This window comes from Pipra filicauda, unplaced genomic scaffold, assembly GCF_003945595.2.
Source record: "Pipra filicauda isolate LSUMZ 115617 unplaced genomic scaffold, ASM394559v2 scaffold5_size6683894_pilon, whole genome shotgun sequence".
NCBI lineage: Eukaryota > Metazoa > Chordata > Aves > Passeriformes > Pipridae > Pipra > Pipra filicauda.
Window position 1 is genome coordinate 893,099 of NW_024104754.1, and position 25,317 is coordinate 918,415.

General features: G+C 35.9%; 1 protein-coding gene across 1 annotated transcript in view; it reads right to left on the reverse strand.

Moving 5' to 3' along the window:
• The window catches only part of LRP2 (LDL receptor related protein 2), a 119,773-nt gene that overhangs the window by 47,576 nt on the left and 46,880 nt on the right, over positions 1–25,317 (reverse strand). Inside the window, exons 18-39 of the mRNA XM_039387984.1 lie at positions 24,721–24,913; positions 23,458–23,583; positions 23,033–23,163; positions 22,163–22,300; positions 20,985–21,266; positions 19,526–19,765; positions 18,773–18,892; positions 18,275–18,391; positions 17,220–17,597; positions 16,089–16,337; positions 14,737–14,948; positions 14,103–14,287; positions 12,958–13,186; positions 11,874–12,051; positions 9,752–9,880; positions 5,939–6,105; positions 3,409–3,552; positions 2,375–2,484; positions 1,848–2,025; positions 1,297–1,510; positions 580–819; positions 261–449 (exon numbers count right to left, since the gene is read on the reverse strand). Of these exons, the coding sequence (XP_039243918.1) occupies positions 261–449; positions 580–819; positions 1,297–1,510; positions 1,848–2,025; positions 2,375–2,484; positions 3,409–3,552; positions 5,939–6,105; positions 9,752–9,880; positions 11,874–12,051; positions 12,958–13,186; positions 14,103–14,287; positions 14,737–14,948; positions 16,089–16,337; positions 17,220–17,597; positions 18,275–18,391; positions 18,773–18,892; positions 19,526–19,765; positions 20,985–21,266; positions 22,163–22,300; positions 23,033–23,163; positions 23,458–23,583; positions 24,721–24,913 (4,149 nt within the window). The remainder of the gene's footprint in view (positions 1–260; positions 450–579; positions 820–1,296; positions 1,511–1,847; positions 2,026–2,374; positions 2,485–3,408; positions 3,553–5,938; positions 6,106–9,751; positions 9,881–11,873; positions 12,052–12,957; positions 13,187–14,102; positions 14,288–14,736; positions 14,949–16,088; positions 16,338–17,219; positions 17,598–18,274; positions 18,392–18,772; positions 18,893–19,525; positions 19,766–20,984; positions 21,267–22,162; positions 22,301–23,032; positions 23,164–23,457; positions 23,584–24,720; positions 24,914–25,317) is intronic.

The window sequence follows — 25,317 nt, forward strand, 5'->3', positions numbered from 1 at the left end:
AGAGAGACCTAAGACAAATACGAAATCCTTATGAGAGAAAAGACTCCATACATTTATTCTGATAAACTTTCATCTTTACAAATCTATAAAAAAATAAGAGCCATTCATTACTTCCTCTTGTTTTCAAATCAGTCCATAGAGACACAAATTAGAACCATGGTACTTCCATTCAAAATAGTTCCATTAGGATCTGTTTATGTTAGTCTTAAAATTTTACAATCTATGAAGAGTAACATTCTCCTAAATTCAGCTGTGCTTACCTGCTACCCAGTCAATTGCAATGCCACGGATCCCATTTCGTCCTATTCCATTTGTAACAACATTTCTAAAGTAAGAACCATCCGGTTTAATTTTACGTATTGCATTCTGAGAAGAAACTGTGCTACTGAAGTCACACCAGTAAATGAAACCAGAAGGCATGTGAACATCCACATGAAGTGCATTTCGTCCTGAAATATTTTGAAAAGTAATAATTAATATTTTTTATATAAGCTAACTTATTTAAAATGTGTTATGCCAGAAAGAAATGCCAAAATACTAGGCATTACAAGATTTTTTCCTATTACAATATTCACATACCTCTTCCTGCCAGTGGTACCATGGCTTCAGAGTGATCTGATGTCTCTAAACTAAATCCTTTAATTGCAGAAAGCATAGATACAATTACAAATGAACTGTATGGGGAACAGGTTCTGTTATCAGGATTTAGCTGAAAGCCAGTAGCACAGGCACAGGAGAATAATCCATGAGGTACAGGCAAGCAAAGCTGCTGGCAAACTCCAATATTATTACTGCAGCCATTTGAGGAACCAGCAGAATCTGTGAAAGGCACAGATGGTAAAACATAAAAATCTGAACTGTATCATCTCAAACACCCACAGATATATATCCAAATTCATACATTTGTACAGTATTAACAATCAGCTGGCAAAAATAAAGATCTTAATCATTGTTCATTTTAGCACAGATGTGTTAGCAAATAGATTTGCTGGTTTCTTGTCATCTAAGATCAATGGGGTCAAGAAGCAGATAAAACAGATTTGAAGCTAAAGTAACAAAATTTCTTATTTAGTCAACACTACATTGATAATATTTTAGTAAAATTACATAACCCAACAGATGCTTTAAGTAGATGATGGACCATCTCTTTACCAAAACCAGGCAAAATGCTTCTGACACTTTTCCTGAAAGCCAAATTGAAGCATTTCCTTTGAAAAGGCATACATTCTATCTCTAAGGGAAGTTTGAGTTTTCACAAGTTGAATATCCTGAAATATCTCTCTTGCAAATACTCACTGTCTCGGTAATACACTCGTAGGCCTTTCAGTCTTGGGACATTATCTCTCAGTACTACTTTGTTTGCACCAGTGGATTTGTCAACTCGTTCAATAACTTCATAATCTCGGTCAGTATAGTACAGAAATGTATCATACACAGCAATTCCCCACGGATGAGAAAGATGAACCACCAGGGTCACACGATTTGTACCATCCACATTGCCTCTCTCAATCTATGAAATCAATTCAAAGATTAAGATGAGCATTACTTTTTTTACAATAAAAGTTCAATGTTATAATAAAACTAAAACGTTATATAAAACTAAATGCAACACGAGTTACTAAAATCTCTTATGCATGAAATCTCTATGTACAAGGTAAGAAGGAAAGGGCTAGCAGTATATGATTTATGATCATATACTTGTAATGGTATTTAATAAAACACTTATTTGGATTTTGCCTGGCCCCGCAACTCCCAGTTACAAGAGAAAACTGAAGTAACTGAATCACTCATGTGAATCACAGATGCAGAGACAGATAAAAAAGCTATTATAAAAAAATATCTCCTACCACTCCTGTGCTTGTGACAGCCCAGTACAACCTTCGTTCCTTAATGTCAATGGTAAGGAACTCTACATGGTCCAGGTTGCCAGTGAATAGTGTTTGTATGCCTGATCCATCCATGTTTGCACTGGCAATCTTTGCTGGAACTCCACTGTCAGTTCCTTGGTCTGTCCAGTACAGCCTCCTATAACAGACATTACCACATTTGTTAGCAAGCTGATAAGGGAGATCAGTGGACCAGAGTCCCACTTTTCTGAGATTTTTTCACAATCATAATATCCTGAGATTCTTTTTAACTAAAAAATGTTACCATACAAACATATGGTAAATTAAGGAGAATGAACATCTACACAACAATTTATGAAGCTATGCAATTATTGTATAGAGCTTAAAAAGAGTAAATAAATTCTGTACAAATATGAAAAAAAGCAAAACCATGTCAAATCCAGGATGAAATTTGACGACCCTAAAAATTATGAAAAATACGGAGAATACACTAATGAGCAAAGACAACAGCAGGTTTGGAAATTTACCCTCTTGCTGGATCAACTGCCAAACCAATTGGTGTGCCAGCTCCCAGAGGGGTGCCATCATTGGTAATCAGTGTTTTCCTGTACATTATGTCACCATGCAGCTTCAGGACCTATGCAAACATTGAACTCATAAGAGCATGTAATACAGAACTTAACGGTACATTTTCAAATTACAGGAAGGAAGCCTAAATCAACAGGGAGTTGAAATTGCAGAAGACTTTCTCAAACACCGTGAAAAAAAAGCACATTTTTCTCTACTCTAAAATCTCCCTTCTCTTACGTGCATCCCTTGAATGAGCTGCTTGCAGCTCTGAACCTGTCTATGTTAACAAGTATCCTAGGTATGAAAATAGTTCATTTTTCAGTTTCCATAATATCTTCAAAGTATTACAGCCTGAAGGCGTTGATGAAATGCTGATTTAGGAGGTATCCCATTTCATTAGCTCAAATTAGCTGCTGTTTAATTTAATAATACGTATTTATATTTTGGGACAAGGACACTAATGACTGGGCTTATTCACAGTCATTATTGCATTATATATTACTTATCCTCTATTTCCCTACACTAAAAGGCAATTTTATCCTTCACATACCATGAGATTGTTAGTCTCCAGAAAGCTACTTAATATGCTATCAAAGCATTTGGGAATAGACCTTACTGCATTCAATGACAACATTCCTTTACTATCAGAGGCACTGCATTGGGATCACTGATTTGAAGTGAGGATGTAACAACAGCAACTCTAGTCATCAGAGAGGTTGTGTGTCAAACGCTAGAAGCCTAATGAGTTGAAGGAAAAAAAAAGAGAATAGATGTATGCACAAATAAATTTTCCTGCTTTGTATCTCTTTGACTACGCCCAAATTTAACTTTATCTTTCAAGTTTATAAAGTATTTTTCTACAGACTGATTGCACTTTAAAATAAATCTAATTTCAGCTTTTCATTAAATAAATATTACTAATTTAAATCTGTATACATAGTAGTGAAAAATCTAGGTTCTTGCTTTCCAATTGTCCCTCTTAAATAATTACCTCAATTGATTGTGTCCCTGGGTTACTGTAATACAGGTTTGCAGATATCCAGTCCAATGCCAGACCAACAGGAGAACCAATAACAGCTGCTGGAGCAAAAACTGACCTGTTGGTTCCATCTGACCTCACTCTGTGAATTTCACCCTTGGAAAAAAAGATAACAAAAGTGAAATAATGTCAAGAGCAGAAAACACTGTTCTATTCCAACTATATGAGTACTTATTCTATATTGCAATCTTTTCTAATGCTAGCCCAGTTCAAGGAGGGAGGAGGTAGAGGCAGAAATAGAGCAGATCCAGGCAGTAAAAAATGGACAACAGGTTGCAGTTGCCATCTTAGAACAGGAACAAGGTAGAAACAACTTTAGGAAAAGGACCCAGTGATCATATGGTCCATGCATAATCTTAATTGCTTTGTTACCATGATATCAGCCTACTGTCTAAATATCTCAGTGCAGAATTGAAAATGGCACCTCAGATGGCAAAAAACCGAGCTCCAGGCCAAACTCACTGCTGACTTAAATAACTAAAATTTCTTAGACACCAGCAGTGTGCTGCTTGCTGAATCCAAACAATATAATGCTATTTGCAAATTATCCTGCCCTTGAATCCCTAGGCCTTCAGAAAAAAAGTAGGAAAACAGGATAATTTTTGGTACTCTATAAACCCTACTGTGAGAGTCTGATGGATGTTGGATGTTTACAACAGTGTCTAATATGATAGGCACTTTAAAGACAGTTATCCTGACTATTATTGACATTTACAATTAACAACCTACGGAATATGATGGCTAAAGAAAAAAACTTAAGTGTTTACAAGTAGAATAGCGGGGCACTCCTATTTTTATCTCTGTTTCCTGAGTTTGCTTCAGAAAGAGTGAACAAGCTGGATGTTCACTTGAACTCTAACTACAGCTTCAAATGCTGCCAACACTGGCCCTGAAATTACAGCAACAAACTATGCAAGCGTAGACAAACCCCAGGAAAAGCCAAACATGCAATGGATGGAGGCAAAATGTGGTGTTAAGGAGGAGGCCCTGTGGTAATGGACAATTAAGAAAGTAGGCAAATATGCTTCCGTCATTAGAAAACAGAGAAACATTTTTTTCTCAGAGTGAGCCATGACTGACACAGGTGTCTCGGCACTGTTTGGGAACAACAGAAGCCTGAGGTCTGCAGGCCAGGGATACAGTCACATATTTGTCAGGCTTTGTCAAGACCTAACTAAAACAGAGCACATACCCACACTCAGCCTGCAAAGGCACCTGGCATTTCACTTGGCAGCGCTGGTAATGGATGTATCAGCCCTTGACCTCCTACAGAACTGAAAAGGCTTTTGTATATGTCAGCTGTATCTGCTGGCTGAGGTCTGCCAGAAACATTTTTTCAGACTGCAGGAAGAATGAAATAGATTCCTGAGTATTTACCTAGTTTCTTGGGCAAAAGTTTGCTTAAATAGGTCTATTCAAATACTTCATTGGAACTAAATATTCTAACTTTAAAAGAATAAATAATTAAATAAATTGTGGTTTCTTTATGAGCGACATGGAATAAGCTTATTAATTAGTAGTTTTTAAATTATATTTACTTCAAAGATGCAAAATGTAAAGAAAACAAGTTGGAAAAAAAACACAAAAATTGTGTGTGGATGAAACATAACAGGTTTGTGTGAATTATATAATTATATAAATCTCCTTATCTACCATCATACTTCTCCAGGACCTAAGCACTGTTTTTCTTGAAAAAAAGAATTGTTTTTATGCTTCCAAGACTTAACACGTACTGTTGAATCAGTAGCGTCCTCTCTCATCTGTTTCCCAGACTACCACAGATTTTTTTCTTTTTAAGTGTCCATCCTGTAAAAATTTGGATTTTTTTTTTTTTTAGTGGCAAATTAGGCTTAGGGAACACATATAATTTCCTTGTTCAGGACCAGCAATAAAAACACTTCATCAAACAATTATAATCAACTATTAAAAATTAGTTCAAATTATTTTTTAGATCTATAAGCCTCATATGTGCTACCTGGAAACTGTTGTGACTTTGCAACAATTTTCTGTTTAAAGGAAAAGGTGCCTCTCTACTATGTTACTTCATTAAGCGCTCAGATCAGATGCATACACATTCATTCTAATATTAAGTGCCACTGTGTCCAGTGTACTACTTCCATGGAGAAGTCCTAAGTCAAGAGAGAGGAGAGTGGACTATAGTACAGCAGGGCTGAGAGTGTGGGTCTGTCAATGCTTTCCAATATTTCCTGTTCATGTCTCTGAGCCAGAAAAAACATTAATCAAATGTTTCTGCTGCCAAAGATAAGAACTACTTTATAAGAGAGATGAAGTGTCTTTATTTTGTCCTAGTGGGGAAAAAAACCAAACCAAACCAAAAACCTAAAAACCCCACCATTGCATTCTTTTCTATTATTTTTATCAAAATTCTTATCAGCAATGCTAATATATTGCAGTCCAAAACACTTTTCAAAAATAAGAAGTCTTAATTTAATGCACATTTGGAACCCAAATACTAACTTACCGGATTTTCAACCCAATAAATCATCTGCTCAGAGTCATCAAAGTCAACGTCAACACCATTTTGAACTCCTGCTATTGGAACCATAGCATCATTTGTCTTCTCCTCAGGGTTCAGAGAAATTCCATAAATTATATTATCTCTTACAGCAATAAGGAAAGGGTGTTCAACTGTGAAAACATACAGTGTAACTCAGAGTTGCTTCTGCTCAAGAAAATGTCATTATAATATGCTTTCCCGCTCCCACACAGAAGTTCCCTGGTGCTGAGAAGGGTTCAGTTTTACCAGTGGTGCTTTGAAACCACTTACCTAGAAGTTTGATCCCTCACTAGGAGCGAGGTTATCAATTACTGAAATTGTTGTAACATTTAAAGTTTCAGCACTGGGCAATCACAATGCAAATTCTGAGAGGAAGGAAGTAAATAAAGCAGGATCACTCACTGCTAGCCAAGGGAAGAAGGACATCAATGCAGCTGCTCTAAGCAGCTTTTACAAATCTCTGAGAATGGGAACCATCAGGACAAAGCTCTGATGATTGTGCATGACCTGATGGGAACCAGCCAGGCAAAGCTCCGAGATTCTGCAGGACCTGCCTGTGATGGGTTCTAATGGCTATTAAGCAGGACTCACAAGCATAGAATAATGTCACTGCAGCAACTGCTGATTTTCATTATTAAATATAACTGCAGTGTTGTGTTTTCCTGTTTTATCTCTAAGGGAGTAGACATATTCCCTTATAGTATATTTACTTTCTGGTAAACTTGTACTGTCATGCTTAAATCTTATTAACAGCAGCTAGTCAGGTGATCTGAGAAAATGCATTGGAGAGCTGTAGAGTGAGACTCAGTAACTGCATTTCTCATCTGCTAAGGAGTAGGGGAAGAGAATGTTCTGAACGCTGATTCCCCTCTTCCTTGTCCTTTTGTCTTTGGAGAACAAATTCTAGCCTCTTCTCCCCATAGGTACAAGTTACCATTTAGTAGGAAAATGGGCTGCTGTAGCATTTCCTCTTTTATAACAGATCAAAGACTTGTTTGTTTGGATTGGATTTTCTTCGCTGGTTTCTTAATTGCAATATTTATATAAATTTCGCAGTGAAAATTTTGACATGAAAATCCACAAATCACAGCATCACTGCACATCTCAAAAATTATTCTCCATACTTCTCTCTGGTTGCTGGAAGTATTTGTCAAATTTGATTTACTGCTTTGAGTTTTACACCTATGTAAATCTATACAATCTGATTATTCCTCACTTTTAAGATGGACAATAGAGCAAATTTGCTGAGCTATAGAGATTTAAAAACCTGTGTAGCTTCATCAGATAGACATTAATATAACTTCTGCAATTTTTAAGCAATTTACATGACAAATTATAATCTATATAAAATTCATGTATTATATGAAATATGCACATGTACCATTTTAATATAATATTTTAATATACACAAAGTCACTTCTTTGTTTCCAAGGCAGCTTGCTACATTACCATCTTTAAAATCAACCTGAAATGCTGTTTAAAAGTGCAAAGGCAAGATTTCTTCATCTTATATAGAGCTAAAAAACGGTGCAATCCTAGAATAAATGCCTTTCCATCCACATGAAGTTAGTAGTTTTTAATATGCAAACTAAGTAGGCAGAGACCAGCAATATCATTGTTTGTAGAGACACTGGGCGATCAAATGCATGCAGTGCAGTTTAACCCCTCTTCTGAAAGATTGTGCTGGCCTAATAAAGTAAACAATGACAGCAAGGATAAGGACAACAGTAAAAATTAGAAAAGAAATAAAATTGCCTACTCCCATGTAATCATGAAATAGCCTGGGCTGGAAGTGACCTTAAAGATCATCTAGTCCCAAGCCTCCTGCCATCAGCAGGGACATTAGTCATTAGCAATGATTAAAATATTTTACCATTAAAAAACCCAATATATATTTTTTAACTTTTGCTGATGTGCTGACCTTCAGCAAATATCCTTTTTTTTAATTCCCCACATCTGTAGATGTTTTCTACATACTGTTTTAACTGTATAAATTCCATCTAAAAAGAATAAAATAATCCCATATAGTTTAAAAGAACTGTGCTTTACAGAAGGATACTTCTCTCTCTTTCTTACACAGTTTATATTGAACAATTATGTAATTTCTAAAAGGGACACAACTGTACCTAAGCAGACAAAGGGAAATTTACAACATGCAAGAAGTAAACAACTGTCAATAGTTCAATTCAGTGGCAGATTTGGGTCAACCTCTACATGTGCATGTGCTTCATCCCTGCCATGTTCCATTTCTTTCATTATGATCCCTCTATAAATCCGCACATAACAAAACAAGTGCAGATTTCTAAAAGAAACCCTCTTCAAATTTGCACTTCATTTCAGATCATATAAATTGATAATTCCCTTGCTGCTGTTCAGAAAAATATGAATGCAATACAACCCTTTAAAGAACATACAGCTAAGTAACGAGCAGGAAAAGAGCACGATATGGCCTTTAACATTTAGATAGTTTTAAAAGAAAAGGATTTTTTGATGGACAGAGATTTCTAATGTTAGCTTATCCCAAAGATAATTTCTACTTAAATTTCAATGATTTGAAGCTTCCCTATACAGGGAGACACCAGTACACTTGATATCTGTACAATGATGAAAAAATTAATAATGAATGCTTCATCTGACAGCAGCAATGTGGTTAAATTTCTAGTCACAAGTTGCCTGCCAGTGCTTTGAATTTTCTTTTTAAATTAACAGGTTAAATAATTTTTACAAATCATTGTGGACTATTCAAAGAAAGTTCAGTAGAACATTTTGACACCACATTTTGTTTGTAAAGGTTAGTTCTGTTACAGCTGCATCACATGTATGTACACGTAATTTTAGGTTGTGTTTCTAGACCTTCTGCATTTGGTACACCGATATTTTACACAGGGGAGGGGAAAAAGCTCAGAATGAGAAATTCTGATATGAATTTCAAAATGCATTAGTTCAGATAGGCTGAAGAGAGTCATAAGAAACAGGGAGAACATCTCTCCTGATTAGAGGAAACTAAAGGATCATAACTTACTTCTTAGCAAAATAAGGCTGAGAAAGAATAGGATAGCCACTTCAAATATACACAACAAAGCATATACCAATGCTAAAGGAGAACTACTAATGCTATTTATCCCGAAGGACAAAAATGGCATCAGAAATGGTAGTAAACTGGGAAGATATTACATTTGAACAAAAAAAATCAGGTTTCCAAATACCAAATTGTGAAGTTCAGTGAATTTCTGGCAACAACCCACATTAATCTAAAACTAGAGCTTGACTGGTGAAAGAGGACATATGACACGAGGTCAAGGGCAAGAAGGAAACAAACTTGAGTAACCAAGGGAGTCCCCTCTAGTCCTGCATCTCAACATTCTCACAATTACAACTCTTAAAAAGATGTTTCTGAGCTGAATACTTATAATGAACACAACGATCTGCCAGAGTATGTTTTCATTTTTAACTGATAATAAATTCCTTCCAGATGTATTCCAACAGCAAAACATTCAATGTGGTGAGAAATTTTAAAATGTGGCTTCTTTAAAGTGCTTATAAGAAAATTGAGTTCATCAATTTTCCCCAAATGAAGCACCTGAATCTCTGACTCAGTTGTTTCCCAAACCTGTCTCCAAACCTTTAGGCCAAGTACATTACATGTGTCCTAAATGAAGGCTGCCTGAAGCGGTCCCAAACTTTGATTTCATGAGCAGCAGCCCACTGAAGTATGCTTTTTGCCTAAGAGAGAGATATACTTGACAGCATTTGGGTCTTTCATTATTACTGCCCTACCTCTCATGCAGTTCCTGTTATCAGGAGAAAGGATCCATCCTGAGGGACAAGCACAGGAAAAAAAAAGCGGTCCAGATGAAGAAAGCAAGCAGAGGTGGCTACAGGGGGACGATGCACAGGAATTAATACCTAAAATTTAAAAAGGAACTATTAGCAACTGTAACAATATGAGTGACTGGAAAGAATATTCTATCTCATTGCTCCTGGTAATATCAACTTAGCACTAAATTTTGCTATTTCTTTAAAATTAAAAAAATGAAATAATTTCCAAGAACCACAAGCTATATAATACACTCATAACAGGATACAATTTTCCATGTAAAATAAGGACTATTATCATAGTGGTCTTTTCAAATTTTATGCATCATAGAAAATCTTTCAAACTCCATTTCAGACTTTTCTTAACTGCACAAGGAGGCCTATGGGATTTTCAGTCCTTGATTATTATAAGCTTTCTAGATGGGGGTTTTAAATTATTTACTGAGACTTCTTGGAGAAACCAAAGAGAAAATAGTTGGTATGTCTTTTTCAAAGACAGTGGGAGTTCAATGCCAAATTTCTTGGATCGCTTTGAAACTGCCAGTTTAAAGTTGTAAAATGCCAAAAAAAAGATGGCGAAGAGGATCTCTCCTGGTTGCTATTATTACTATACACTAAAATTCAACCTAGATCACTTCCACAAACTTGCTGCTAAAGAGGATTTTTCAGGATGAGCCATCAAATCAGATTTTGAGTATATCCTTAGCAATTGCAGCAGACCTTATTTTAAGAAGCTTGGAAGTTCCAAGAAATTGTGCAATTGTTCCTAAGATAAAAACTAACAGGAACTGAAAACAAATTAGCATGACAATAAAACCATAGCATAAACTCAGAAATCAAACTGTAAGAAAATTATTCACCTCATCAGTATTATGAAACTAAACGCTGGTTGGTGTAAGATCTACCGATTTACAAAAAAGGAAAGTGGATGACAGTTTTAATACTGCATCTGGAATTTCAATCTGCAAATAACTATTTCTTCATTTGTAAACATCAGCATGTTTTGCTATTCTGCAAGTGATTTATTCCCTTCTCTGTCTGGCCACATAAAGTACAACAGAATAATTTAAAATGAAAAATCATAAAATGTACTAACTTAAAGCAACAAAGAAAAAGAAAGAAATTTCTCCACCAGCGATAGAAAGGTTTTTAAACCTTGGGTTGTAAAATAAAACCTCTTAAACCATAACTATGATCCATAAATTAATGGTACTCTCTGGTAAATGAACAATTTGCAGTGAGAATGCTAAGTGGCTTTAGTTCTAAACATGACTGAGGAAGGTTTTGTTCCAAAACAAATACAGCACTGAAATTACTAGTGCCTTACTCAAATGCAAGTCTCTACCCTCCCTGGTATGGGGGTGTCTTTCAAGGCAAAAAAAAAAAGTAAGCCATTGTAATATTTATTAATTGGAAACACCTCATACACAAGAAATATAACAAAAGCTGAAAGACAATATTCATATCAATATATTTCCCACACTTCAAGTCATGCCATGAAATGCGGAAAAGTCTGATTTGAAGGATATCTCTACCTAACAGAAAGAAAAAAATTTTTTTTTACAGTTTTTCAGCTACAAAAGATCCCCTGCATAAGATCTTAGAGGGAATACTAAATGCAATGAAGGGGTTTATTTATGATTATTGAGTATTTATGATTATTTCATTGAGTAAAATAATGTAGAAGTACTTTCAGAGAAGGTTGATGACAGTCATCTTTTCAAAAATAATTGTATTATTAACACACAAGAAATTGAGTCCGGTATGTCAAACACAAAAATTTTTACAATTAAAATACTTTCCAAAAATGCTCCAATTGTCTTACAAAAACATTCAGAACAAACTGCAAAAAGATGACACATACTATTTCCCTATTATTCTTTTTGGCTAGTCATTATCCTTAGATGCTGCCTAGGTGGTTACTTTCCCTAATACCAGTTTGGCCAGTTGCAAGTCAATTGTTTGAATTATTTGCTTGTTTTAGCCCAGCCCATTTGCTGACAAGGCTGATTCTCACTGTGCCAATGCATGATGGTACTGCATGTTATTTCTGCAATTACCAAAGTTGTTTTGATGAACTTACCATCAGGTTGCTTTACAGGATGGACTGCCACAAGCCCTAGAGGCTGGTGAATGTTATAAATCATAACTGTCTGGTTTCCTCCATGCCATTTATTGGCTCGAATTACTCGGTTAGTATAGCGGTCACTCCAGTACACAAAATCTTCAAAGATAGTTAGAGCATGTGGATGTTGCAATATCTAAAAAGGCAAGGTTGTTCATCAGTTTAGTTCTGGAGATTTGCATATTTAAAGCTTGCAATGAAGTAACAACAGAGCCTAGCATGTTTTTTAAATAAATAAATAAATATTGAAGTAGCCATGTCTAAAAGATATTTTTCAGCAAAAGAATATGAAATACCATCTATTGCCTGAAAACAAGACATTAATTATGGGGAAAATATAATTTTTTAAAAAATTAAAATGCTGTATGGACCTTGTGAGATGAATAGAATGAGGAATTACCACAGCAGTCTAACTATAGGGTAGAACACAGGGAACCAACAGGTAAAGACCCCACTGTAGATTTTCAGGAGCACAATAGGAAATGTCTAGTGAGAGTTACAGACATTTCAAGAACTTGCATCCCTGATACGCTCCCCTAAAATTTACCAGAGGGTCAAAGAAGGTGGCTTATCTAAATTTCAGCTAACTAGGGGCAGAAAGATTGCCTTGGCTTCCATTTCATACAAATTGTCTCTCAGTCAACAGTAAAAGCCCCAAGGGTCAATTCTTAAAAACATCCATGTGGTTATTTATACAAGTTTCTGTGTATCAACTGAACATGTGAACCACTGTGTTGGTACAGAGATGGGGCTACAAGCTGCCAGCAGCACTTCATTGAGAGATAGCCTGTAAGAGGGATGGCCTTCATGAAGATGCTGCACACAGCAAGTCCTGGTAGCACAAAATCCTTCAGTGCTGTCAAGAACAGTACCAATAATCACTCACAAAAAGTGACTGGGAAAAGTTCTTTCAGGCTTTTTGTACATTTGCCTACAGCAAATGCACCACCTGAAGCAGTGCCAGATGTCACCTTCAGACTTCATGTGTGCAGATAGAACAGATAAGGATGATCTAAACAGTAGTTTCTCTTTAATGTCTTACCAGATCGCTTGCAACCACCTGTCGTCTGTTGTTTCCATTGTAATCACAAAAATCAATATAATCAAGATAAGCATCAGCAAAATAGAGAAGTCTATTTGGGTAATCAATGGAAAGTCCATTGGGCCAGTAGATTTTATTATTAATAATCACTGTGCGCATTTTGCCATCCATGCTGGATTTTTCAATCCGAGGGTTTTGGCCCCAGTCAGTCCAGAACATTACATGAGCACTGAAAAAAGTAACGTGTGGTTACCAATCTGTGAAAAAATCTAGCTGCCTATTGAGAAATGTTACATGAAGACTCACTAGATCAAAAATAGAAATAACCTTTTTAAGAACAGTCCTACACAATGATCTGAAATTATTTATTTCACCAATATGCTTACTTGAGATACTACCGTAATTCCTGTTGTGAAAATTCTTTTAACACTTCTACTGCTGTTTCCATTTGTCAGTAATAGCAGCATATAGAAGCTACCGGTGTCACTGTTTTTCACTGTTGATTATAATCTGATTCTCTGGTTGCTATATAATAATTTGATACAGGTTTGTACTTTTATAATGTTAGTGACAATGTTAACAGCACTAAAAATGAAGAGCCCCACGTGGCTGGCAGTAAACAGAGTTTAAGGCAAAGTTTGAAGGCTGCAAAAAAAAGTAAAAGTTTGCACATGGACAGTTCAAATCATCACATTTCATTAACTCTATGCCACCTGATGTCTGAAATGGGAAGGTACTTCTGTGATAACATTAATACAACATAGATAATTATTTTAGACTTCGGGCTATGAAGGGAGGCATATGACATTAAATCACATATAAGTTTGTGGTATACCACTAAGTGAAATGATACATCATAATTTTGAATTAACATTTCTTAACTAGGAAGAAAATTAGGAAAATCTTTTACAGGAAAAAAGCCATCTTGTCACAGTGAAACAGAGCAACATATCACCAATAATTACCGCATAACTTTAAATATAAAATCAACTCTGCGAACACACTATTTCTAAAAATTGCTTTAAGTTTTCTCTTCTGCTTGTAATTTAAAATTACAATACAATTTGGGTAGATCTCAAATTTTAATAGTTGCATCATAAAATAATAATCTTTTTAAAACAAAACATTAAAAAAAAAAATCTTACTCAGTTCTGGGATCTAACACTAGTCCCCTTGGGTTTGTTATATTTTCACTGAGCAGCACAGTCCTGTGGCTGCCATCCAGTTTAGAGACTTCAATTGTTTCCAGAACAAAGTCTGTCCAGTAAAGGTTACGACCTATCCAATCCACCGCTATACTTTCAGTCACGGTGACACCACTGTCAAACACCTGTTTAATAACAAAAAAAGGAGGAGGGGGGAAGTTGATAAATTTTTACCCTTCACGGTTCTATAGATATGAAAAATGGGGAACCAAATCTCCAACATTTTCCAGGTCTAATATGCAGAATGAGTCACGATGTACATACTCAAAGTGCTGGCAAAGCATAAATCCAAACACTCCTACTAACTTCCTAAGGTCTGTTGAAGAAGTTATCATTTACTAATAGAAAAATCAGCTCATAGTTTGATGTTAAAAAGGGCTTCTTGAAAGCATTCAGTTTTCTTTTTCAAAAAGCTGTACAAAATGTTGGCTTAGCATCTACAAAGTTGTTTCAATTTGTCTATGTTACCTCTCCTCTTACTATGTTTGGATTTTCCTCTTCCCCTTTGTTAAATGAAGAAACATTGTCTTAATTTTCTCTACACAAAAGAAAAGAAAAACTCAGCAAAACTTACTATTTTTCTGTCAGTCCCATTTTGATAAGCACTCCAAATTTTATCCTGTGTTGTATCAGACCAAAAGATACGATCTGTGATTGAATCAAAATCAATAGCCACAATATTGGTCCCATCCCGAACCAGAGAATAAATGCTGTGTGACTGAGAAGTGATGTTATCCACAACGATTTGGTTACGACTTGCCACCAGCAAAAGAAGATTCCCAGACTCTGTCAAAGGAATAGAAATTAAAATAAAACAATAAGCTATTCGACAGTAATTCTGTGAGAAAAAGAAACACCGAATAATTTTACATGACTTTATAGCATCAATATATACATATTGAAAGGAAAAATTCAAATCAATTCACAGGCCAAGATATATTATCATACCTAGTCTGCCCACCCTGACTTTTTAATCTACCTTGGCTTTTCTCCATCCTTTCTCCATCACTCTTTCTACAGACTTCTTTTCTAGGCTCATCTGGACCTCAGGTCTTCTTCCCCATTGTCTAACCAGTTTGCTGCTGACATCCAACACTCATTTCTCCATAAACCTCTCTTATGTCCCACTCCTGATTCAACCCCTAAAGTTTTTTGTACCACAAGTTAATCTATGCAGCCTGGCTCTTCCTCCTTTGTAACCTGCCTGCTCTTTTTTCCCCCTCCTTTAGACTGCATGGGAACAAGAAACATTACAGGAAAGCCACAGACTGCTGTGCAGCTGCTTACACTGATAAAATGCTGAAAAACCACTGAAGAGCAGCAACCATAAAGACAGCAAACTATGAGGAATTCCCTATTAGTAAGGGCCAAACTTACATGCAGGTAAAATTCAAGTGTCTTCCATGACCTGAGTATACCCCTAAATCAGGAAACCTGTGGTGACAAATTCCACTGGGTATATAACTCCTACATACTGCCACTATGCTACGTAAGAGACAGAGAACAACCGGCAGCAAGGCTGTATCAGAGATGTTTGGTCTTTCGAAATGAGCGAAGTGCAGCGCAGGCACCAGGTAAGGCTTGTGAAATGCTGGGATTTAAACATTTCGTGAGCATCAAACTTTACAGAGAGCAAACTTTAACCTCTGGCTTACAGGTGTCTGACATTGATTTTCTCCAGAATATTATTTTTGATGATTCCAGGATTAAAAATTACGCTGTTAATTTAAATATATTATTTCAAGGAAATAATAGTTTCCATTTAATCCTCAGCTGACAGCTTTAATACTCAAGGTCATCTGCCAAGAACAACTCTAAGTGGCTGTTTACAATAGCTCTTTTAAAAGAAAACAACATTAAAATGGCAAAGCTGGACAGTTTCCAGACCCTGTTGTCATTTTTTAGATTGACCTCAATGTTCCTCACCTGCTGCTTTACATGTCCTCCCATTGGTTTCTAGAATGTATCCTTCATCACAGTAACACCTAAAAGACCCTCTCTCATTGTAACAGTGCTGACTACAAAAGCCTGGAGGGTCACATTCATCAATATCTTCACAGGTCTTGGAGTCATTTGCAAGCTGGTATCCAATAGGACAGGTACACTGAGCTCCAAAGGGTCCTTGAATACATTCATGAGTGCAGCCAGCATTGTTGTCAGAGCAGCTCTCCTGATCTAAAATTGGGTTGAGAAACGAAATAAGTAAAGAGTCAACAAAAGCTTCTTATGCTAAATTTAGTTCTTTACAATTGCATTACTGGCCTAAGACTGCTGCTAAAACATGACTGCAGAACCATCAGTTATGCAGTGTGAGACTGGACTGCCACCTTCACGCAAAATATAACACACACAATGCACATAAAAGCAGGTAGCAACAAAACATGTACTACCAAATCCCATCAAATGAATGCTGTCCAACCATTTCAACAAATTTTACAAAAATAGCTAGAAATACACAAAAATTTACTGTGCCACTCCAAACCTAAAATTGTATAAATTAATAATAATTTAAAATCGTTTATAATCATACCTGGCTGGGGTTCATCTGAGAATGTGCATTGATTAAAGAGAAAGAAGAAAAAAGGAAAGAAAGAAAAAGATTATGTTTTAATCAACTCATAATCAACATAAATACAAATTCTGGCTACACATGAGCTTCTAGATTTTTTTCATGATTCTTGAAGTTAGAAATTTAAAAGAGAATTTTAAGGACTGAATCACATTTCATCTGCATTTAAAGCATACTATGCTTTAGTGAATGTGTTCAGGAACACAAAGCTCATTCCAATGTAGTTGTATAAAATCCTATACTTAAAGTCAGTAGAAGTCACCCTGGAATTCAGAGCACATGACTGGACATAGCTAATGAATTCATCAATCATTGTGGTCTCCTTTCACTGCAAGCAAGTTCCACTGAGTAATGTGAGCTCTAATTACAGCGTGTTTACATTTCTGATAGAAACACTGCAACACTAAATAAAGCATGCTGAATATTCCATTTCTTTCTGAAGCCATAACACATAGCAGACTATAGTAGATGCCTGAACAGTAACTTACTGCACAGTGGGGATTCATCAGCTCCATTGGGACAATCAGCAGAATTATCACACACTTTGCTCAGATTCACACAGATACTGTGACCTGGACATTGCCACTGCCAGCTGGGACATCGAAAAGGTTGAGTAGGACAATCTCTCTCATCGCTCATATCCCTGCAGTCATTATCACCATCACAGATCCATGCCCGATAGACACAGTTGCCATTATCACAGCGGAAAAGAGATGGAGGACATGTTCTGGCAGGACATCTATGGTGTTCATCTGAGCCATCTGCACAATCAAGATGACCATCACATTCCCAGTTATCAGGAATGCAACTGCCATCTGATTGACATTGGAATTCATGCTGGTGGCACATCCCTGGTGGTCTTGTAGCTAAAACAGGGACATTCAACAGTTCAGAAGCTGTTTCCATTTTTGACAAAGAAGCAAAATCACTATGTTCAGTTAATTTCTTATATAACTACCTACAATAACAATTAAGAACTGTGTTGCTTTTAGATCAGGCCACAGAGTCACAGTTAATCAATTTACATGACAATTCAATATCTGAGCAATTTAACTCCTACTTTATAATGTGGCAAACAAGGCAATTTAACTATTGTTATATTTTGAACAAGCACATATGTGTTCTGACAGAGAGTGTGTTTATATTAGATACTGGGAATAAATACTGTGATGGTGGTGAGGCACTGTAAGAGGTTGCCCAGAGAAGCTGTGGATGCCCCATCCGTGGAAGTGTTCAAGGCCATGTTGGATGGGGTTTTGAGCAACTTGGTCTAGTGGAAGGTGTCCCTGCCCACAGAAGGGGAGTTGGAACTAGATGATCTTTAAGGTCCCTTCCAACCCAAGCAACTGTATGATTTTATGATACTCTTGAGCAGGAACATACTGTGTTTGAAATTTCTGCTCAGGAAAATGATTCATAGACAGGTTTCCCTAAAAAAAATATTGAAGTTTTAAGGATAGTATTCAATATAGCAGATAAAGGAAATTTCCAGAAGCATCACCCAGTAACTGAAGTCTTTCTTTCAGCATCAATATATACTTACGGCAATCAGTCTCATCTGAGTGATCATTACAGTCAAAAACACCATCACACCGGTAGTAAGTGCTGATACATTGGTCTCCACTTAGACATTTAAACTCTGTGGCACTGCAGTTATATACTGCAAAATTAAAGAATATTGATGTTATTTATTTATTTATTTTACAGAGCTAGACTGTACCAAGTTTACCTACAGGTGCCCAAGTCTGATATGGTATCAGTTCCACTGAAGACCATAATTTCCCTGAGACACAGAAAATGCCGTGACTTTGGTATTTACAGAAAACAGAGGAAACAGATTTCAACCATTCACAACCAGCCTAGAGATCAAAGGGTTTACTAACGTGCTAAAACAAGCATCACAAACAGGGTTAATTTATGGATAGGCTTATTATGCATTCTGCTATGTTGGAGCTGGTAATATGAGGTCACCATCAGACTCCTCAGGGGGCAAGAGTGAGGAAACAATAAAGAGGCATTCAACAAATAAAGTTACACTTACTGCAGTCATGCTCATCAGCACCATCTATACAATCTTTGTCTCCATCGCAGACATAGAACGGGTCAATACAGCGATGGTCTGGACACTGAAATTGCCTGGGTTCACAAGTACCTGCAAAAGCTGTTAATAATGACAATACATGCAGATGTGTTTTATTTCTCTTTTGAGATCAGCACAATACTGAAACAGTAGAAAAACTTTATCACTAACTTGCAGCATATAATGCAGCAATTAGCAATCACATAAATTACAAGCACTTATATATTAATAACGGGTCCATTCGTATGTAGGCTCAGACTCATAGAAAATAAACAGAACATTCCACTTAGTGGTAAATAATGCTAAAGGAAGTATATGAAAAACCTAATATCTTACTGCTGGTAAAAACTTCCAGCCTAGATTAGCTGACTACACCATTAGTCATTACTGAGATCACTCATGAAGTAAGCGTTCAGAACATCTAAGCTTTAGCTGCTTTTTCTGCAAATTACAGTGGATGACATTATGTGGCACCGTGATTGTGACTATCACATTTGCACCTTTCTATTTTTCTGAATTACATTTCTGCATTCTACTTGGCTCTGGTAGTTCAAATTAGACAAGTTTTCCACATCCTCTGGACTACAAAATATTAGTCTAATTTAAATATTAGTTCTTTCTTCCCAATTTCATTTATCATCCTTACACCAACAGACATATCTATGTCAATATACACAGTTGTTTACAAAAACAAGAGACAGCCACGATACTCACTGCAGTTTTTTTCATCTGAGCCATCACCACAGTCATTATCAGTATCACAAAGCCAGATTCTTGGAATACATCTTTTATTATCACAGGTGAACTGCGTTCCAGGGCATGAAGAGGGTCCTTGTGTAGGACAATGCAATTCATCACTGCCATCAAAACAGTCATTATGTTTATCACAATGCCAGCGACCTGGAATACACTGTCCACTGGAACAGGTAAAAGCTGATGAAGCACAAGTATTGTCTTAAAAAAAACAAAACAAAACAAAACAAGAAAGACACTTTTATAAAGATCTCCAAAACTTGCCATTCCTGACAGAGCAATCAGGACATTCAGTATACTTACAGAATGTCTAAAACATGCATCAAATTCTAAAATGCACAGTGCTTAGAATTAAAATGTCTGTTATGCAACATGATGCAGAACTGGACAGAATACTTACAAACCTTTTATAAACTGCAAGAAGCAATAAGAAAATTAAAATATTAAGCCCTTCAAAACAATTTAAAGAACAAGAAAAGTAAATTCTTCAAGGAGCCATTGGCTTTATACTTTCCTTTTCCCCAAAATACATTCTAGTTATTCTAAATAGCCCACTAATAAGAAAGAGTTTATACCTTAGTCATACTAGCTAATCCTTTGCATTAAGGAGCACATTTTATTAATGTGTCCCACTTTCTTGTTTGTGATTTAGAAGAATTAACACTCTGAAGAAAGAAATACCAGCTATGTCATAAAAGATTCATAAATATCTTCAGTATCTTATCAACTCTAATTATCCCATTGTTCTCTCAATTTACTTGATCAATAAATATTTTGTGTGAGACACTTTACAGTAAAATCAGGAAATGAACCAACATGCATTTAATTCCCTTCATTATAAAAATCTGAGATGTAACAAATAGTTCAGCAGTGCCCAAATATAAAGAAAAACAGAAAATTTCTATTCAGATGTTAAGTGAAATGAAAGGTGTCACTTTAATCTTAGAGGAAGGTTAGGCAATGCATATGGTTTTGTTATATTCCTTACAGTGTTATTTTTTATGTCTCTTCACCTTCTGAAGACAGTTTGTTTCTCCCCAGGCATCACAATAAGGCAAGCATGTGATATTCCAATATCTTTCAAAATTTACAAAAAACTAAGACTAAAGACAACTTTTTTTATTTAGAAGATAAACTTTTGTTACACTGTAAATTGAATTTTGAGAACTAGTGAGATCTGAATATTTTCATGCATTGTTTAGGTAGCTAGTATTGAATGCTGTAATACTGTGGTATAATTTCCAAAGTAACTAATTATTTCAAATAATTTGCAAATTAACTAATCTCCCAGGTAGATTTCAGGATTTATTCACAGACGCAACGCTAAAAAATTGGGGTTTATTCCAACAAAGTCATACTGTCTCAAAGTTCCTGAACTGCAAATAATGAACACTAACTGCAAATTACAGGGATTACTTACTTGAAGAACCACAGTTTTGTTCATCGCTGTTATCGTGGCAGTCATCAACACCATCACACTGATAGTATTGTGGCACACATCTTCCATTACCACAGGAAAATGAGTAGGAGCCACACTGCAAAGTGGGTGGCTCATTGGATGGATCTTCAACACATGTCAGCTGATTTGAAGCCAGCTTCATGCCATAGGGACAACCACAAACTCTCTGAAAATTTGGTACTGGGAAGCAGAAATGGCTGCAGTCTCCATTGGGATTTGTTCCTCTATTACAGTAGTTAGAGCCTTAAAAAGTGATAGAGAAGATCAATGTACACACTAATGGTAACAGCTTGGGAACTATTAAAAGTGCATAGTCACTGCAAGAAAAGATGCTGTAGCAAATCCTGGTTTTGCATACACTACAAAACAGGGTCAGGTTCATGGACAGTAGTAACAACAGTAGTAGTAACAAATAAGAAGTGTCCCATTCTGTACACTCTTCACTGACACAAATGTTTATGGAAGATAAGAACACACTATTCATTTTCATCCAATTTTCTGACAACTTTCAGCAACTGTCTGGAAACAAGTAGACTACCACAAATGAGAAGATCTGTCTGACCAAGGCTGGGAGACCTGACCCAGTCTTTGGATACCAAATAGTCAGTGAGCCTTAGTACATGGTATGTATGTTTGACAAAGGCATTGGGTGCTTTACTAAATTAACTACAATACCAAATCCTTGGTTTAGATCATGAAATTGCATTGATTTCAGTAGTGAAAATAAGAAAAAATTAGATATTTATGCATAGTAATCGCCTGAAGAATAGTAATTTGATTAATAAACATTTACCCAATTCCTCAAAATAAATAGATTAGTTTAACTGAAACTTCTACCAGAAAAAAAAAAAATGCAAAGTTGTAATTGGTGATACAATTACACAAAACACAACAGAATCATAATTTCGTTTTACAAGGTTATTAAGTAAAGTAACAGAGGTGGTGGAGGAAAACTGAATACAGTCACAAAACAGTGAAATATCCAATGTGTGATTGCAAATGCCTGTGCTGCCTCCCCTGTATGTCCCTTACGATTCAGTAAAGCCATTTCTAGAATTGAAAGTGGAAATCTGCTGTCCTGATATTCTGTTTCTTATTCCCTATTTCACGTCTTTCATCTGTACAGCAAAAGAGCTCACCTATTTGGGAATGAGCGTCGTAGGCTTTAACATGCATAATGTTACTAATGCCCCTCCTAATAATAGTCATTTCACCTCCATCAGACTTCCTCACTCGAACTATTCCACCAAGTCTCCAATCACTGAAATAGGCATAACCTGTTTTGAAAAACGTTCAACATATTATAGAGCAATATAACATAAAACATCAAACATAATGAGAAAAATCCTGGAAGACTTTTTATATAAATTTAACCATTTTTCATAACTGTTTCATGAAAAAGAAAAAAGGACTTTTATCACTCTAATGCAGTCAAAGCCAGCCTTTCAGTCATAGGCAGACAGAACTTAGAAAAATCAAACCTTCTCAGATTTCACTGAAATTGAAATACAACAAACTCAACTGACATTTCAAATTCCAAGACAATTTAAAAAGTATTCATTACAACTACTTTCCAGAAAATTTTAGAGTATTTTTGAAAATATTTTTATACAAAACCAAAGGAGTCATATACTGACATCCAGTGATAAACTCTACATACAATTATTAAAATCCTGAAGTTTTTTACCATCTCTAGAGTTGTGATTTACTTTGTCTGTCTAGCATAAGTAGTCCACCTTGGAAGCTATAATTAGCACAGCATATCTGACTTGTTGCTCTAAATGAGTTGACTGACCTGCCTCAAATTATTTCTACACAGATATACATAAAACCAGTTCTAAAAAGAAGCAAGTACTAAATACATATTTTTAATAGAAACTTCAACAATGTCTCTTTAGGAAAAGCAGTATTACAAAGGCTATGTTATTTTATCTCACATACTCACAGATCACTATATGAAAAAAAAATCTATGATAATAATAGATAATATTTTTCAATGCTAGACTTACCTCCAAAAATAGTAAGGCCAAATGGGTGAGTCATCTGAGTAATATGTTCAAGAGTCCGTCTGTCCAGCCCATCGAAGGTGCTGTGCTCAATTTTATCAAAAAAAGCATCCACCCAGTACAGCCTTAGAGAGCTAAAAATAATGAAAATGTCATATTTTTTCAAATGGGATTATGTCAATTGGGAAGCTCTAATATTTTCTCAAATAATAATCTTAAACCTGACAAGAAGCTATTGGGGTGTATGAGGAGGAATTCTGAAAAAACCTTACATTTTAAGGCTTTTCAAACAATGGAAAGTTCAGGCCTTCAGTACAAAGTGCCAGTGCATGCAACCTGACACAATTCCTTTATTTTTAATCCCTAACAGTTTAAAGGAAGAAACACGTTTGCTCAAAAAGCTCCTCTGCCTTCAGTGTTGCCCTTACCTCCAGTCAATGGCCAGGCCGTTAGGCCAGCCTAGCGTTGTATTCACAATTGGCAAGGCATGGGATCCATCACTCCAGGCCCTCATGATTTTTGCAGGACGGAACCAATCTGTCCAGAATATATACCTGAAAGGACACATGTCAAAAGACACATAAAACAAATTATGTAATATGATTAAACAAGAGAAAACATTTGAACAGCATTAACATTCTGCTTTGTACCACATCTTTCATATACCTAAAAAAAGTACACTTGTATGTTGACCCTCTCCTCAATTGTCAGTGGTACCAACAATTAATATTTATCCTAATTATACAACTTTCAGAATCTTTGGAAGTGGTTTGTCCCTTTAGATATTAATTATTCATAAGTTGGTTAAAATTGTTAAGGTCCTCATTTAAGTACTGATAGGGAAAAAGAATCAAGAAAAACACATCTTAGAGATAAAACTTAAAAGTATGCATGAATATTACACAATTTTCTCCTGATCCATTTGATTTACGCCTATAGCCAAGGAGTTGAAGCTAGTGTTAAATAACTTCACAAAGCAGCACACAAAAAACGTTGGGATACCCATGGATTTAAGTTCAACACTGTTTTTATGAGCTTACTTCCAAAATAGTGCATTTGGTTACTCGTGAAAAACCAACATCCAGGAATTAAGAAATTCAGTAGTATGGCATTAGGAAGCCAAACAATGCTGTGAAAGAAACACTGTTTTGGCATTGGCAAATAATACAGAGTACAGACTTTGAAGGTAAGCATTTCCATCAAAGAAAGGCAGAGCTTAATTTTTATCATTTGTATCAAATACAGCCAGTAGTATCTAATATATTTCAAATAAAGAAATTCAGACAGATAAAATTACGGTACCAATATTAGCAGTACATGGGAATTGAAAATATATTAAAAATAATTTAGAAAAGTTTATCTTTCAACTATGAGAAATAGCTTTCTAATCTGAGTGATACAAAGAAACAAAGTTCTTTTGCCTGTTTATCAATGAACAAAAGGATAAGGAAAAAAAATGGTGCTTTTGAGTGCTTCTGTCATGTGGAATCTGCCTCACCTTGCCCCTTCCTCTGGGTGCTGAATCCTAGGCTGGAATAAAACAAACAAAAAAAAAGACAAGACAACTGAAAAGAGATGGTATTTTGAAAAGAACAGAAATCCAGAATCAGATATAAATCTAATCTCACCTATTCTGCTTAAAACATAAATTTGTACATATAGGTTAAAATGAGAATCAAAGCTAAACTTACCCAACAACAGGATGAACCACTATTGATCGAGGATTATTTAAATTCTGAACAATAGCTCTCCTAGATTTATCTGCCAGCCTCATAACACTAATGCTCCTGTATCGAGGGTCTGTCCAGTACAGATTCTTAGAGATCCAGTCAAAGGCCAAATCTTCAACACTTTCCACTCTATTAGCAGTTAAGATCTCTCTTCCTAGAATTTTTAACACACGTGATGATTGTAAATGTTTAGAAACAGAGGAAATAACATGAATGCAGTATTCTATTGACAAAACTTGTGGCTCCCTTTCGTAAAAATGCCGCCTCTGTGCTACTTAGTATAAAGAACAATAAAAAAGGGGAGGAAGGGGTGCCCTTTGTTCCAGACAAAGAAGGTGTATGTTCAGGAGCACAAAAGAGGGGAAATATGGACTAGCCAAAGATGAGAGAAAAATCTGTCACTAAGTTTACACTGAGAGGAGCTTTATGAATGAAGGTCAGAGGTCAGTAAGGTCAATGCAGTAAGGACATCTTGCTCAACAGCCAGACTTTACCTACTCTTTGCATAGTAAATCAAAGGTCAGTTGCAGTCTACCATTACCCTGACCCAAGGCAGCA